We start from the raw sequence: 15,865 nt of genomic DNA on the forward strand, positions 1-15,865 counted from the left end.
TACATTAGGAATGAATTATTTTATGATGCCACTTTCACGCAGTTCGGCGACTATGGAATTTATTTCTTGTGAATGGTTGGTATTTCCGGCGGTGCGAGAAGCTATTAGGAGACGCAACCTTTCGCATAACTCATTCGGATCGTCATAAAATTCATGTACAATATTTTCATTGTAAGGGACAAAGTCGGTCTCTATCCCTTTGCCGGTTTTTTTGGTCATTTCAACTTCATCCTCCTTCGTTTTCTTCGTTTTCTTTGTTCTTTCCGTCGGCGTTTCTTGCGCTGTTTCATTTTTTTCTTGTCCTCGTTTTGAAATTTCACTCACTGTCAAATATGGATTATCAATAGCTGGTGTTGCATATATCGTTTTTATTGGGATTTTCTGAAAACGTGACAGTGAATTCGTGATAGGACGTGGCATCTTTATGAATTGACGCAATTTATTTGCATTTACGCGACCGCTTAACTTGCTTTTTAATGAAGTTGGCTGCACTTTTATAAATTTATTTTTACTAAATGGAATTTTAGATTCCACTTTTCTCTTAGTTGCTGGATTGCGATCCGCTGGAACCTCATCTTCTTCGCTATCAATTACGATAGCTGAGCCACTTTCACTGTCACTATCGCTATCATCAACAAAATTGGAATGACATAATAATTTTTCGATTTTTTTTCAGCCTTTTCTTTTCTTATTTCATTGCGATCGCTCAAAATTTCATCTACTTTCCGCATTTCTTGTATTTTTTTATTATTTTTTTTATTTGTCGCTTTCTGTCGCTTATCAATAGATGTTTGAGAAAGTCGCGACCGTTTTCCACCGGTAGTTGGCTTGATAAGGGTTTCACTACCATCAGACAAAATAGACACAGTGTCAATAGGACGCTTATCATCTTCTCGCTTCCTCTTCTCCTTAGCACCAGCATGAGATGGTCCAGGAATATCAAAATTCTCTGAAACGTTTTCTTGATTTTCGGTGAAATCCATATACCCATCCTCCGAATCATCAGTCCAATCCTCATAATCCATTGATTCAGCATCACTATCAGAGGGAATTCCGAATTTGCTATGATTAGCTTCATCATAAATTGGATCATCATTATAATATTCATCTTGAAAACTGGGTGTATTAAATTTTCCACGTTGATGCGTTTGCCCCTCAGCCAATTTACCGATCGCCTGAGTTATTGGACGATATTTTTCGCTGAGCTCACTTTCACGAGTGATGCGATTTTTGTGGGCTTTATTAAATTTATCTTGAATGATTTTGCGTGTTTTGACAAGTTTCGATTTTATATCTTTTTCACGTTTTAATGACAACTCCCTTTCACTGCGCATTTTATCTCACTATCTTGACTGTGTAACGTTAAAAATCAGACTAACGCAAATGCCCGATCAGTCATCATTTTTATAGACTTGAAGAAATTCGCTGAATTTTTTACGGTATCGACCATTGTTTACATCACTTTCTAGATCAATAACAACAAAGCCGTATTTTTCGCACCAGCATTCGAGACAGAATTTTTTGAATTCATCAAATTTCATATCGCAAATTATACCGAAATCATCATAAGCATGCTTTAAATTCATATCATCTTGCTTGAATAATATGAGAAAATTGCAATTATCGCGGATTAAATGTTTACTTAACTTGGTAAATGTCTGAGTTAGGTAAATTACGTCCGTGTCATAGTACCGCCCCATGCAGAAAAGTTCACGTACTTTATCTTGGCTTTTCTCACAAATCACATCATCAAAAACGATCACTGAGTTACGTTTGGCTTCGCTTGGTGCGATGACATCATCCATTGATGAAAATGCATGATAGCCGACTTCTTTAATTGGAGTCAAAATGTCTGCTAAATATTTGTATTTGTCTTGCTGCAAAGTCTTCGAATAAACATATAAATTTTCAAATTTAATCCCATTCTCTGATTCAATCAAGCCTAGAAGCAAATTGGTTTTACCCGAATTGCTTGGGCCGCAAATAATTAATCTCAGATTATTGGGTAATAGTGGGCCATGACGCTTTTCTTTGGGTCTTTTACTTGAAGTAATGTCATCTAAATTCCTCACAGGGATATCGAGAGCATGTTTCGTGAAACGCATCTTGATTTAAACTGAGCGTTTAACGTATAAATAGCTGATATATATATACGATCTCCATCAATCGCAGTTCAATCATTGATGAGTGAACATCTATTATGGCACGTCGAAAAGTCGTCAGTAAATCTAAGAAATTGCATAAGGCGAAGTCTATACATGGTAACGGACTTCTCGATACATTAATAGACAAACTTCCATTTGAATTACATTTGCCATCATATCAATATTGTGGACCTGGTACAAAATTAAAGGAGCGATTAGCACGCGGTGAAACTTGTATTAATAAATTAGACGAATTTTGTAGAGAACACGACATCGCTTACGCAAATAATAAAGATTCGGCCGAGCGATTAAAGGCTGATAAAAAGTTAGGTTCAGAAGCATTTAAAAGAGTGTTTTCAAAGGACGCTAAATTCGGAGAACGCGCAGCATCATTGTTAGTGTCAGCAGCTATGAAGGCGAAAACGGGATTGGCTAAGGTTGGGTTGGACATGTCGAAATTAAACTGCCGCAAAAAAGTGAGAAAAATCAAGAAGTCATCGAAAGAAATCGATTTTGCGACTCTTGTCAAAGATGCTAAAATGGGCATGAAAAAATCAAAAAGCAAGAAGATTGATTCGACAATCAAAGCAGCAATTCGATCGGCCAAAAAATCGGCAAAAGGGAAGCGCATTAAAATGCCGAGAGTTTTAAAAGTGCCGAAATTCACCGGAGGTGTTCTACCGATTTTGCCAATTTTAGCGGGATTGAGTGCGATTGGTGCACTCGTTGGATCTACTGCCGGAGTCGTGAAAACAGCGAAAGACCTAAAAATCGCACAAGAATTTTTAGATGAGAATAAAAGACATAACAAAGAAATTGAGATGAAAGTCGGAAAGGGCTTATATTTGAAACCATATAAAACAGGCAATGGCCTATATTTAAAGCCGTTTTCAAAAAACGGTTAAAATCGCTTCCACGAGATCGACCGCTTAGCAATCATGACATATTAAATTTTGTTGAAATGTTAAAAATTCCACATTTTCGAGGGGTTTTTATGCGTGACAATATGCCCAGAAAGCCATCAAAAATTGAATGTTTGGTATTGAATCATGATAGCGTTCGATCCCGCGGAAGCCATTGGACTGCACTCACGAAAATTAATAATACCGCATGGTACTTTGACTCATTTGGTGACTTATTACCCCCACTTGAAGTTAAAGAATATTTGGGTGAAAATGTGAGAATCCTATTAAATTATAACTGCTACCAAAAGTATGATACCATGGTATGTGGTCAGCTGTGCTTGAAGTTTTTATATAACTTTTGGAGTTCTATAAATACGGACGCGTTTCCATGATTGTCTTCAGTAACAGTTTTGCAATCATGTCGTCATTTACGGTATCTCTGACCGGTAATTCATCCAACTTAACTGCCACATTTTTCCCCGAGTTAATATTAGATGAAAAATATGATTATTCATGCGGCTTATTGGATTTTACCACATATCATTCCATGCCAAATATAACGAAAAAAAATAATAAATTTTATTATAATAGCGGGTCTGATAATGAGGTGGAGTTCAATGTAATAAGCGTACCAGTTGGCTGTTATGAAGCCGAGGATGTGCTAGACTATATAAAGAAGGAATTGAGCGCAAAAAACATCAGTTTTGATTATAAAATCAACAAGAACACACTTAAAACCACATTTAAGTGTTCAGCCAAAATTTTATTGGGATTTCCTGAGTCAATTTACGAGACTTTTGGCTTTAAAGCTGCACTTGTGCGACACATTCCTGCGGATACTGATCACGAATCTGAAGACGTAATAAAAATCTCCAAATTAAACGTAATTAGAGTGGAATGCAATATAGTGACGGGGGCTTATGTAAATGGTCGATCCTGTCATTCAATATACGAATTCCCAAGCAATAAAGTGGACGTGGGATATAAAATCATTGAACAACCTCGACATATAATTTACTTGCCGATTATTCAAAAGCGTATAGGACTGATTCAAATTTCAATTGTCGATCAAAACGGCGACCCAATTGACTTTCGAGGGGAGGATATCACGTGTCGAATCCACATAAAAAGAAACGAGAACTAGACCAGCAAAATGTTAATTTACAACAGGCAAAATAATCTCAATCTATTTGGATTTAGTGATATAAATGAGAGCTCAGTTGGTGTAAAAAACATTCAATGGAAGGTGCCACATATCACGCTGTCGGGTGAAGCCAAACTCGCGATGCTACGATATCTGGAGAAAAAGCAAACGATTAGCGTCCCTTATAGGTCGTGGGACTTGTATGAGATGCCCCAGTTACCTCTGAGCATGAGACATATTTGGACCGTCAAATCTACGACGCAGATAAGCAAACCACGGTATGTCTTCGTTGTTTTCCAAACTGTTAGACAGATTGTGAGCGCTAATTCGGCTGCGTATGATAATTGTAATATTTCCGATGTTAAGTTGTATTTAAATTCGGAGTACTATCCATATGACAATTACAATTCGGACTTTAATAGTGGCAATTATCAAGAGCTGTACCATTCATTTTTGCAAATTCAATCATCATACGGATAAATCTAATATGGTCAGACAAAGTCTAAATTGGCCAGATGAATTTCTAAAATGAGCAGATTTGGGCAGATATATTATACCAAAATTTGACCGAAAAATTTCGAATTTGCGGCGACAAAAATTCAAAAATGAGCAGAATTGATTGCTCGAGATCAGACGAATCATTAATTGGTGGTACTGTTGACGTTCGATTGGAAATTAGCGCACGTGATAACATACCAGCCAACACTGCCGCATATTGCTTGATAGTTCACGATAATCAAGTCGAATATTCACCATTCAGTGGAATTGTTGTCAGAAACACGTAAACAATGAGCAAGCTACAAGTTGTCAAGGAGATACATCGCGATGCGCGGAAACATTACCCAAGGCGTCGCAACAATATGCGTGGAATTTGCGATACAATACAAGCAGATTTAATTGAGCTACCCCCTGATCGTGGAATGAAATATTGTCTAACCGCCATTGATACATTTTCAAAAGTGGCGTATGCTGTCCCACTTAAAACGAAGACTGGACATGAGGTTACGCAGGCGATGAAATCAATTTTGATTTCAACGAAACGACCAGTAAAGAATCTTTTCGTGGACATGGGTCGAGAATTTTACAATGCAGAGATGACGCGACTATTAGAGTCTTATAAAATCAATCGATATTCCGTTTTTAGCAATCTCGAAGCCAGTACAATAGAGCGTATGAATAGAACCCTCAAGAAAAAAATTTATCAGCGATTTAGCTTGAATGGTAATTATAAATGGGTTGATATTCTTCAAGAATTACTCTACGAGTACAATTCAACCAGACATCGAACAATAAATATGGCCCCAAAAGATGTTGATTTCGATCATGAGCAAGAATTGCTGGACACTGTTTATAATTATAAGCGCATTATTCCACCAAAAAATATAAATAAATTTAAAATAGGAGACCATGTTAGGCTAAGTAAATATAAGCATATTTTCGAAAAAGGCTATCTCCCATCATGGACGACCGAAGTTTTCACCATCAGAAAAATTCAATATACCGACCCGATCACGTATTTATTAACTGATTGGGAAGGTAACGAAATAAAAGGTGGTGTTTACGCAGAAGAAATGCAACAAGTAAAATATCCAAACGTTTACTTAGTTGAGAAAATTCTTCGAAGAAAAAACGGCAAAGTGTATGTGAAATGGCTCGGTTTCGATAGCAAATATAATAGCTGGATAAGTGAAAATGATGTACTTTAAAACGAATTTTTAATAAAGAAAAACGCAAAATTTATGATATGTCAAAAAAAAAATACATTTTTTTTATTTATTCTTTTGGTAATTTTACAGTTTATGCTTATATATTAAATCTTTTATTTGTTGTTGTGATTATTGGATGCCTGGTGGTATTCTACTGCAAAATCGAATGGCGGGTGTCTCCATTAAAAGCGTTCAAAATGGCCATTCATTTTAAAATGATCTTATCAATCGAATTTAATTCACTTATTCTATAATGCCCCCATGCGAGAGTTTCAACGTTATCAGGCAGAACATATCTCTTATCGTCATTATGACTAAGAGCTACCTTCTCCTGTGTAATGCTATACATCTTATGCAACATAGTGCGGAATGAATTTTGTTTTTTGATAATAGCACAATTTTTAATCAAACATTCATAATAATGCTTAAATTTAATCTCTTTACTTATGATATATTTTTTTACTCCCTTTGCTTTTTTCATTTTGTCTTTCTTCGTTCGAACACAATACATTTTGCTACGTAGACCTATCTTTTTCTCTATAATTTCGCCATTCAACTCGTCCTTAAATAGACCAGGCTTCTTCTTGTTCACGCGGGGCATGTTGTATGGATTATTCTCTTTGTAATCGCTGGTGTCGAATTTGTCTAAATGTTGTTTCATATCATCATAAAAGTGCTCGCAGCGGATTTTATATATGAATGAGTCAGTGTCGGTGTAGGCCAATTCCACGTTATCGCCGTATTTAGGCTTCATAAAGTTATAGTGAAAGTCATACATAACGACTTTGGATACGTCCAATATCGCGAGACCCACCACAATCGGCTTATTCATTAACAAACTCGTTTTTTTCAGCTCGACGGCGACCAAATCTTCATCAAAAATTGTACGTCGCTTGAAATTCGGTTTCGCTATGAGCATACGTGCTCCACATCTTCCACCCCACCGCGACTTCAGTTTTATATCAACGCGAGATCTCAGATTTTCCATGGTTTTCCCTATAATATGAATGTGAAATAAAAATTGATTAGTTTATTACATTTATTCAGTATGGAGATATGATCATTTTGGGAGGGCATTTACTTACCAAAAATAGCATTGCAGAGAAGTTTGAAGAAATTTTTTTCAAAATCATTAGTAGCTCGCGTTCTCATTTCCGTGTTCAGCTGAATGTAGGGCTTGAGCCATGCTGTTTGGTTGAACTGCAGGGCGCGATGCACTTTCTTCAAAACTAATCCATGCTGAAGAGCCAATTTCAGCATTCTGTAGTGGATCACATAATTTTTTTTATCGTAAAGTGTCAAGAGCAATTTCTTTACACCTTTTTTTGCCTGGAACATGCATATTTTCAGCGCAAAACGGGTAATCATTATGCAAATCGTGCAACTCTTTCGGAGAATCGAGATCTACTTCGAAAACATAGCCAATATCATCATCATCTTTAAGATTCAGAATTGTCTCTCGATCAAATTTAGCGTCAGACCATTGAAAATTATTATGTGGTAAATGCTGCATCATCGAATGGCCATATAAGTTATTGGCGTCGAGATACATGATGTAGCTGCTCTCTTTATTTTCATTATAATTATCCATGAATTTATTATTTGCTTGAATGTAACGCGTACTACATTGGCTTATGCCACCACGAATTCCACGCTCAACGAACATGAGCATATCGATGTCTGTAAAGAGTTCAAGTTGGACATTTGTATATCGCAACATGGCGTCGAAAGAAAGTCCAGGAGCTGTATAGTAGTTCGCTGGATCCAATTTATAAATTGTATGGCATGTTTTACGGAAATTTTCAAACACATCAGCCAATAACAGCACATCAGTCTTTAAGTAGAGGTCGGAATATTCACCTAAGTCTTTTATATTAAATTTATCCCACACCTCTTTCGCGAAATCGTAATCTTTATCAGTAATCGGACTGTCGGTCAATGTACTATGGAAAGCCTCTTTGGACGGCAGCGATGTGTCATTTAGTTTTTCCCAGCTGTCGATGTAATCATAGCAAAAAATGCCCTTTCTCTCCAATAACTTCAACTGCTCTTCACTCAGGTGCTTACATTCGGTCCTCAAAATCCGCTTTTTCTCTGATGGAATCAAGGATGAAAGAGTATCCAGTGAATCAGCCATGAATCGAAATGAATCGATAAACCTCAGTTTGATGTCCTCTTTGCATGGTTGTGCTGTCCCCTCAACAGTTTTTGAAAAAGATATATACCTTTCCGTGTTGATTGGTATAATCTGCATATCACCCGCAAAACCATTGGCTAGTTTGCGTAGCAGAAAATGCGAATCATAGCCAGTCAAATTGTGAAAAACTACCGGAATAGCACGATTTTCCACGTAATTCAAATTACAATCTTGGTGTGCAGCACCGCGAAATTCCCCCGTCAAATGGGAATGATCCCTCACTTTTATGGAATCGGAATCAAATTGTTTTTCACAAATGTGACAAGTTTGCGCATTTTGAAAACGTTGTTCCTGTTCAGCCGTCATATTCAATGGAATTATATTATTGAGATGTTTGGCGGCAAACTCAGCAGCAGTTTTCATCTGGTCTACAAACCAATCGATGCAGTTGGGACCACGTTTACTCGCATAAAATGATTTCGACTCGTCAAAAGAACATTTAAAATAATACCCGACGCTATAAACTTCATGCTCCTGATAAGCCGCAATTTCACGCTTTTTGCCTTTGAAAACTTGCACTTCAGGTACTTTCAATAGCGCTTCCACATCCGCATATATGATGAATGGGCATTCAAGCTGATTCTGCCAATTCTTGAATTGGATGATATTGTCATGATGTTCTGGCATCTCAATTGCGAACTCGTTCTGTTTCATACAGTGGTCGATATGTTTTTTCAGTTTTTCCGAACTTTGAAAAAAATTCAGACATCGATCGCAGAAGAAATGGTTACCGTTATGGTTCGATACTTGGGCGGATACCAATCGGCTTAAATGCTTGATCCAACAATAATGTGATTGAATTTGCACACTTTGATCTTTATTAGGATTTTTTGATTGTATTTGTTTCGTGATCAATAGTAAGTGAACATGATTCAACTTTACATTTTTTGTAACGCGAATTGGACGTATGAATTTATCATCGCCTTTGACTTCGTACACGTAAACGTTCACGGATATTGTGGGGTTTAATTTTTCAAATTTATCTATTTGATTTAGTTTCACGGGGAATTCGATTCCAGTAAAGTTTAGATCATCTTTATATTGCAAATAGTGAAATAACCGGTTGGGATTCCACGTAGCTGGATACAACTTTGATAGTATGGCCCATTTGAAGCACATTTCATCATTATTAATGACGTTTATTATTGCTCGTTTTGATGTCAAATATTTGGGCAGTTCAATAAACGATGCTCCTCTCCACGGCTCATATTTATTCACTTGCACAACTAACTCGACGATATCTGATAAGGTAAATCCCGACCCTTTAGTCACAACGTCATCAACTTGGCTGGGAATATATTTCGTAATTTCTTCGCGAAAAAAATCAGCCAAATCCGTATCAAGGTGCACAATTTCACTTCTCGTCTGAATATAAATTGTTTGCTTTTCTTTTAAATCACCTTCACGTTGTATCGGTTTTTCGAATACAGCAATGAAACATGCACTCAATTTTATGATATAATGCTCATCGATCACTTGTTTTATCTCACTATCAAATATCACAAAACCATCTGAAAGGAAGTCGCGAATGTCAATATGTTCTCGATTGACGATCGCAAATGCACGCATTCTTGCGTTAAATGCAGTTTCACGAATTTCAGAATAAAGTTTCTAAGACATGTTGAAATCTCTTATTATTACGTAGTCAGTAAGAATAAAACTGGTGACAATTTTCAAATCTCATTGATATAATACACAACATTTTCCCCCACCAATCGACCAATTTCAGCTGCCATTTCATCGGCACTATGTTTTTGAACAGTCGACATGATCAATCGCATGACAGCTGTGTCGGAAAGAAGAAATAAAAATATATAGACCCCCCGTGGCGTAAGGGAAAATGCATTGAAATCGGCGCTTTTGATGTTTGGTCATTGGTGGGGGTAGAAGGATTTCTCCGAAATCCCTAGAGTTTGGAAATCTCACACAAATCGGCACATTTGATGTGAATCGGAATTTTTTGATGTTAGAGGATCAAATAATTTTACCGCGATAGTTCATAAGTCGGCTCGTTTTAAGTATGTTCAATAGTGGGGGTGATTTTAATCATTTCTGCTCATATAAATATGTGCCATTTTTTCAATAATATTCAGTCTAGCTCGGACTTGATAAGTGAAAATCATTCAATATGTCTCTACTAAGCATCTTGAAAAGTGTTTGCAACAACAAGCCATACACCTGTTTTGAAGACCTATCTGTGGGTGATTATTTTGTGTCATCGTTTGCTCTGACTCAAACAAAGTTTGGTTTAAGGCTTCGTGTGGACCTTGGAGATAGAGCGGTGCTTCTTCCTGATCGTTTCGCAAAATTGTTCGACGAGGAGCAGATCAAGGAATTAAATCGCGGGGAATATATATTGGTCTATAAGGGGAAGGAGCTATCAAGCAAAAAGTAAGTATCGAAGTTCTTATACGTTTAATTAAATAAAATTATATAAAACTATAACTATATTCTGTTTTTTCATTTCTTTCCAGACTCCTTTTGGATTTCGAGACCGTAAATACCTACTCTGGACCATATTTCACCATGAAGTAGACGCATAAATGAATCGGCTTAGAAGAAATAGTTTAAGATAGGTCATAAACAATTCAGAAATATACTCTAAAAATTAAGAATCGGACCTTTGAAAATACATATATAGTAGACTGCTCCAAAAAAAAAAAAAGTTGAGATATTCAAGCTCCCCGATCGGTTTTCGAAAATTGGCCGCAAAAAAATAGGTTTGGCATCAAAAAATCGGAAAACGTAGAAATGAAACCACTTTCTCAAAATTCATGAAATTTTTGAGTAAGGTAGTTTCGGAAATCATTTTAGGTTGCAACTTTTCGACCTAAATCATTTTTCCAGCCAATTTTCGGCCAAAACCAGTGATGGGGTTTTATTTGGCTCGTCAATATCTATAACTTTTACCAAGACATCAACCATTGAAAAGGCCTTCTGGGCCAGTTACAGTGTAAAATGACCGAAAAAATAGCAAATTTTCGGCATTTTTCGCATTCTTTGCTCTACTGGTCACCCAGGTGGTCAACTTTTGTTCAGTTTTTGACTTGTGTCGTGTAGCCAGAAACTGTACGAACAATTTGGTACCATTACAGTGCAATTTTAATGAAATTTAGTGTCACTTTGACTCGTGTATAAAAGACAAATTTTTCTGAATTTTCGAATTATTCATTATTGATTTGTATACACACTCCAGAGATGTTATATAGTCGAAATTCATGTCGTATCATCCCAGAAATACTAACTTAGGACCACACGATCATTTTTTGTTAAGAACATTCATATATTTATATAGTCAAAATAAGGTTGGGCAAGCTATGAATTTTGAAGGTAAAATATACTGAAAACTTCAATATATCTAAACAATTCGACCAATTTCGACTGATCAAATAACTTTTTTCCACAAGTCACAAACTAAACTGTGTATGTGGCAATAAAACTAACAACTTCTACCATGTTATCAAGTTTCTAAGGCGCATAAATGTGTTGCTTTAGTCTAAAAATGCTCGAACATTGACTTTTTTCTGCTCTTTTTAGCACATAACTCACGAATAACAGATTCAGGTAGTTGGATTTGGATCTTTTTCTGCCTTCTGTCGTGCAGCTATAGTTAGCGCGTTCAATTGAGGACCATGTAATAACATCCTTAAATGTTCTTCAATGATAAAGAAACTATTCCCATTGCCCAACACGAGATTCCCAGTACACAATGCAGTGTAATGATCATAAAAATGCTGGAAATTCCCTGCCTTCTTGGATGCGTAGGAAATTCCCAGAAGAGAGAAAAGGAAACACGCATGCGAGTGTGGATTCAAATGACGAAATAATTTGCTATTGGGAATTTCCCGAAATATGGAATTCGATGCAATACACATCTATGAACAAATGTTGTAATGAAGCATAATGTTTAATGTTCAATGTTCATGCCAATTTTTCTTTATCTCTAATGTATGCTATTGGTATAAAACACGCGGTAAACAAAGTATGTGTTTCAGTTTTAGTTATATTACAAACTAAAGTGCACATACATTTCAGTTTAAATCAATTTGAATTGAATATTTAAAATTACCGTGTTTTACCGTAAAAATGGCAGAGGAGCAACAGAAAGATTTTTATATAGTTGGATTTGCCACTGATGAAATTGATGAGTCATGCCCTCCAACGGTACGTCGATTGTTGCGAAATATGTTCTTCCAACACTATGAAAATCGCATGAACATACGAAATAGTGCTGAATTTGTGATTAAAAGTTATTTACATGTTTGGCAAAAGTTTCAAATCGAAACTAAAAGAAATGATAAACTTATTGATAAACTTCAAGATGAATTTGATAAATGGCGTAAAGTGGTTCATAATAAATCATATACGACTCCATTACAAGATGAAATTCGACGAAAATTTTTGGATCACCTGGACAGTGAGTTTGACGCAAAGAAAGGCGCTCCAAAAATGAGCGAAGAGAGTGAAAGTGAACCTCAAATTCAAGAAGAAGAAGAAGAAATGTCAGTGTCTCCAGAAATGATGGATATTCAGATAGAACCAGATGATGAACCAGGACCTTCTACTTCAGGGGTCGCGGCTACTGCAAAAAGATCAATGATGGAAATTTCGGGTGAAGAACATGATGATCCAGAAACTTCTTCATCAAAAAGATCAAAGAAAGTTGAAGCTCTCGATAAATTCGAGGAACATGCTGCACATAAACGTCCCCGATATGAGTTAGAGTCCGATGAATCGTCAGTATCGTCAACATTGTCAGCAAGCCAGATAGGGCACGATAGTTCTCCATATCAATCACCTGGCCCTAGCAGCCCGCGATCACCGAAAAAACGTTTTATTACTAATGAATTGCTCTCAATGCTCGATGCCAATGCATTATCAGCCCGCTCAGCATTTGAAGTAATTTACTGCGTGGCTAAAGCTCTTGGGTTTAATGTGCTGGAGGATTTAGTTATATCATATCAAACACTACGGCGCGCATGCATCGATCATAGGAAAAAAACGGCTTTAAAGATTGAAGAGTCTTTTGAAGCCAAATTCGCCACAGTCCACTGGGACGGGAAATTAATGAAAGACGTAACAGGCCACAAAACTGTCGATCGGCTTCCAATCCTCATCTCACAAGAATCGGGTGTGCAACTTTTGAAAGTGCCGAAAATTGATAATAGCACTGGTGCAGCACAAGCAGAAGCCGTTTTCGGAACAGTGACGGAATGGAATGCTGCCAACGATATTGTATGTATGTGTTTCGATACAACTCCAGCGAATACTGGACGACTTATTGGTGCGTGTACAATTTTAGAGCATAAGTTGGGCAGGGATTTATTGAAACTCGGTTGCCGACACCATGTCTACGAACTTATGCTCAAGGGTGCATTTGAAGCGAAAGATTTCGTTCCAACATCGGCACCCACAGTGAAGAAGTTCGAAGAGTTCAAGGAGCCTGGGATGACATGGATCACACAAATTATACAACCGGTATTGCTGATCCATTCATCGAATCCAAAATACCATCTACTGTGAGCAACAGCATCATTCAGTTTTGCAACGATCAATTGGATAAGGATTTTAAACGTGCAGATTACAAAGAACTGCTACAATTAACATTGATTTTTCTTGGCGCCACTCCCAACACCCCAGTTGTCTTTCGCAGACCAGGTAGCACAAGTACAGTGCGATGGATGTCTCGGGCTTTATATGTATTGAAGATGCAAATGCTCATGAATCAATTCAATGATTACTCAGAAAAAGAAAAAAGAGCCATTCGCGATCTGTCTATATTCGTTGTGCGTATTTACAGATCCACTTGGTGCACCCAAGCAAGATTTGGAGTTTTTAAAAGCCGTCCAAAAGTACAATGAAATCGATGCAGACATTTCTTCTAGAGTGCTAAAAAAATTTGGTACTCATTTGTGGTATCTGCACCCAGAAACTGTTGCTTTGGCCTTCTTCGATGAAAATGTGAGCGTCCAAGAAAAACAACAAATGGTCGATAAACTGAATTTATTTACAATCGATGATATTGAAGAAGAATCATCATCACCCTACAGAATCAACATAAAGGCACGAGAAATGTGGAATCTTCAACAGTGGAATTTGGACCATTTTGTCAACGAAAATACGATCAGATTTTTCCAAAGGTTTAATATCAAGACCGAATTCTTATCAAAAGATCCCTCAGGATGGAATTCTGATGAGGATTATCTCAACGCACGGAAGATGCTACAAAAGCTACAGGTAGTAAACGATCATGCCGAGCGCGGCGTGAAGTTGTTCGCGTTTTTGAACTCTCTTTTTTATACTACTAATTACAAGTAATAAATTGTGAATTAATTAAATTTGAATCGGATGAAAAACCTCTAGACGAGGTTAAAATGGAGTGATGCTCCTGTGCATGGATTTAACACTCAAAATGGCTGATAAATTCAGAACAAAATTCTATAACAAAACAGCTGATATCAAATAAAAAACTTTCCCAAAGTCAATGCTCGTGCCGAAAGCGAACACAAAGCGTGTGATATCAATTTTAAAAAATCATTTCGGAGCGATTTTAATTCGCCAATTTTGCATTTATCTAACTATCGTGTTAAATCCATGCACAGGAGCATCACTCCATTTTAACCTCGTCTAGAGGTTTTCATCCGATTCAAATTTAATTAATTCACAATTTATTACTTGTAACACAGTGCAACACTGGTCGGACAATAGAGTAGTGACTATACTGGGGCGTTAGTACTCCCTGAGATATGAAAAACCCCAACTGCGTTTTGAAAGTTCTGTTGGCGTTTTCGTTTTATCGACCTACGTGTTTTTTTTCCTATAATGGATTTTTGGCAAAGTTGACTTCTTCAATTTTTGGTCCATAAATCACTTAGTATTGGTGATAGCGCATTGCTGTCTTGAGCAAAGTTGTTGGTAAAAGTCCAATAAACAAATTTTATTAACAAACTTTACCCGAAAAATGAAGTTTTGTAAGTGCTTCAGGGCAAAATGTCGGTTTTTTTGGCAATTTATTCAATTTTTCGACTCTAACTCGCAAAGTGATCGATTTTGGCCATTTTCTTTGGCAATTTTGTAGCCAACGTCAAATTGAATAATTCTTCTGAACTCATGAACACAAAAAAACCTCATCTAGTTCACTTTTTTGGCTCAAAATCAATTTTGGCTACCAAACAGTATTTTTGAGTATTTTTCGAAGTTTATAACTCCTCAACTAACTGAGATAGAGCAATGATGTCTGAAGCAACTTTATAGTACTGCTTCAGAGCTTTACAGGTCAAGTACTAAAAGTACTAAAATAGTACTAAATATGTACTAAAATGTACTAAATTGCCTAAAATCATTTTGATGGCCATGGACAACTCTGAATGATACAATACTGCATCAAACCATATTTGGTACATTGTTTTGGACTATCGTGAACCCTAAGCACCGATACGCAGCTGAAAAATTCAATCAATTATAGACCAGTATAACCTATTATATCGATTATACTACTAATTATAATTAGTAGTATAAAAAAGAGAGTTCAAAAACGCGAAAAACGCAAAGGTCATCTGTTTTCGCGTTTTTGAACTCTCTTAATGTTAGGTACTTTCGCGTTTTCGCGTTTTTCAATTCTCACAATGCTATTACACAGTATGAGGCACAGCATGCTGTAAAACAAAAGAAAAAAATGAAGGACAAGCAAAGAAGACGAAGAAAACCGAAAGAAAGAGAACCAAAGAAAGAGAACCTGAAAGAGAACCTGAAAAAAAGAATACCTGAAA

At 36.7% G+C, this 15,865-nt stretch overlaps 2 protein-coding genes across 2 annotated transcripts; one reads left to right on the top strand and one right to left on the bottom strand.

The window, feature by feature from the left end:
- The first annotated feature begins 4,202 nt into the window (after nucleotides 1–4,202).
- On the top strand, nucleotides 4,203–4,673 carry LOC129573012 (uncharacterized). The gene has a single exon (XM_055453148.1). The coding sequence runs from the start codon at nucleotides 4,203–4,205 to the stop codon at nucleotides 4,671–4,673; it is 471 nt and encodes a 156-aa protein (XP_055309123.1).
- A 1,431-nt stretch (nucleotides 4,674–6,104) lies between these two features.
- On the bottom strand, nucleotides 6,105–8,723 carry LOC129573013 (uncharacterized). Its single transcript, XM_055453149.1, has 4 exons — nucleotides 8,125–8,723; nucleotides 7,308–7,893; nucleotides 6,985–7,228; nucleotides 6,105–6,895 (listed from the first exon to the last, which is right to left on the bottom strand). Exons 1-4 carry the CDS (start codon nucleotides 8,721–8,723, stop codon nucleotides 6,105–6,107), a joined length of 2,220 nt encoding a protein of 739 aa, XP_055309124.1.
- Between the last annotated feature and the right edge of the window lie 7,142 nt (nucleotides 8,724–15,865).

The sequence above is a fragment of the Sitodiplosis mosellana genome, unplaced genomic scaffold (assembly GCF_009176505.1).
Source record: "Sitodiplosis mosellana isolate CC-2019 unplaced genomic scaffold, AAFC_SMos_1.0 Smas_scaffold_5865, whole genome shotgun sequence".
Classification (NCBI taxonomy): Eukaryota; Metazoa; Arthropoda; class Insecta; order Diptera; family Cecidomyiidae; genus Sitodiplosis; species Sitodiplosis mosellana.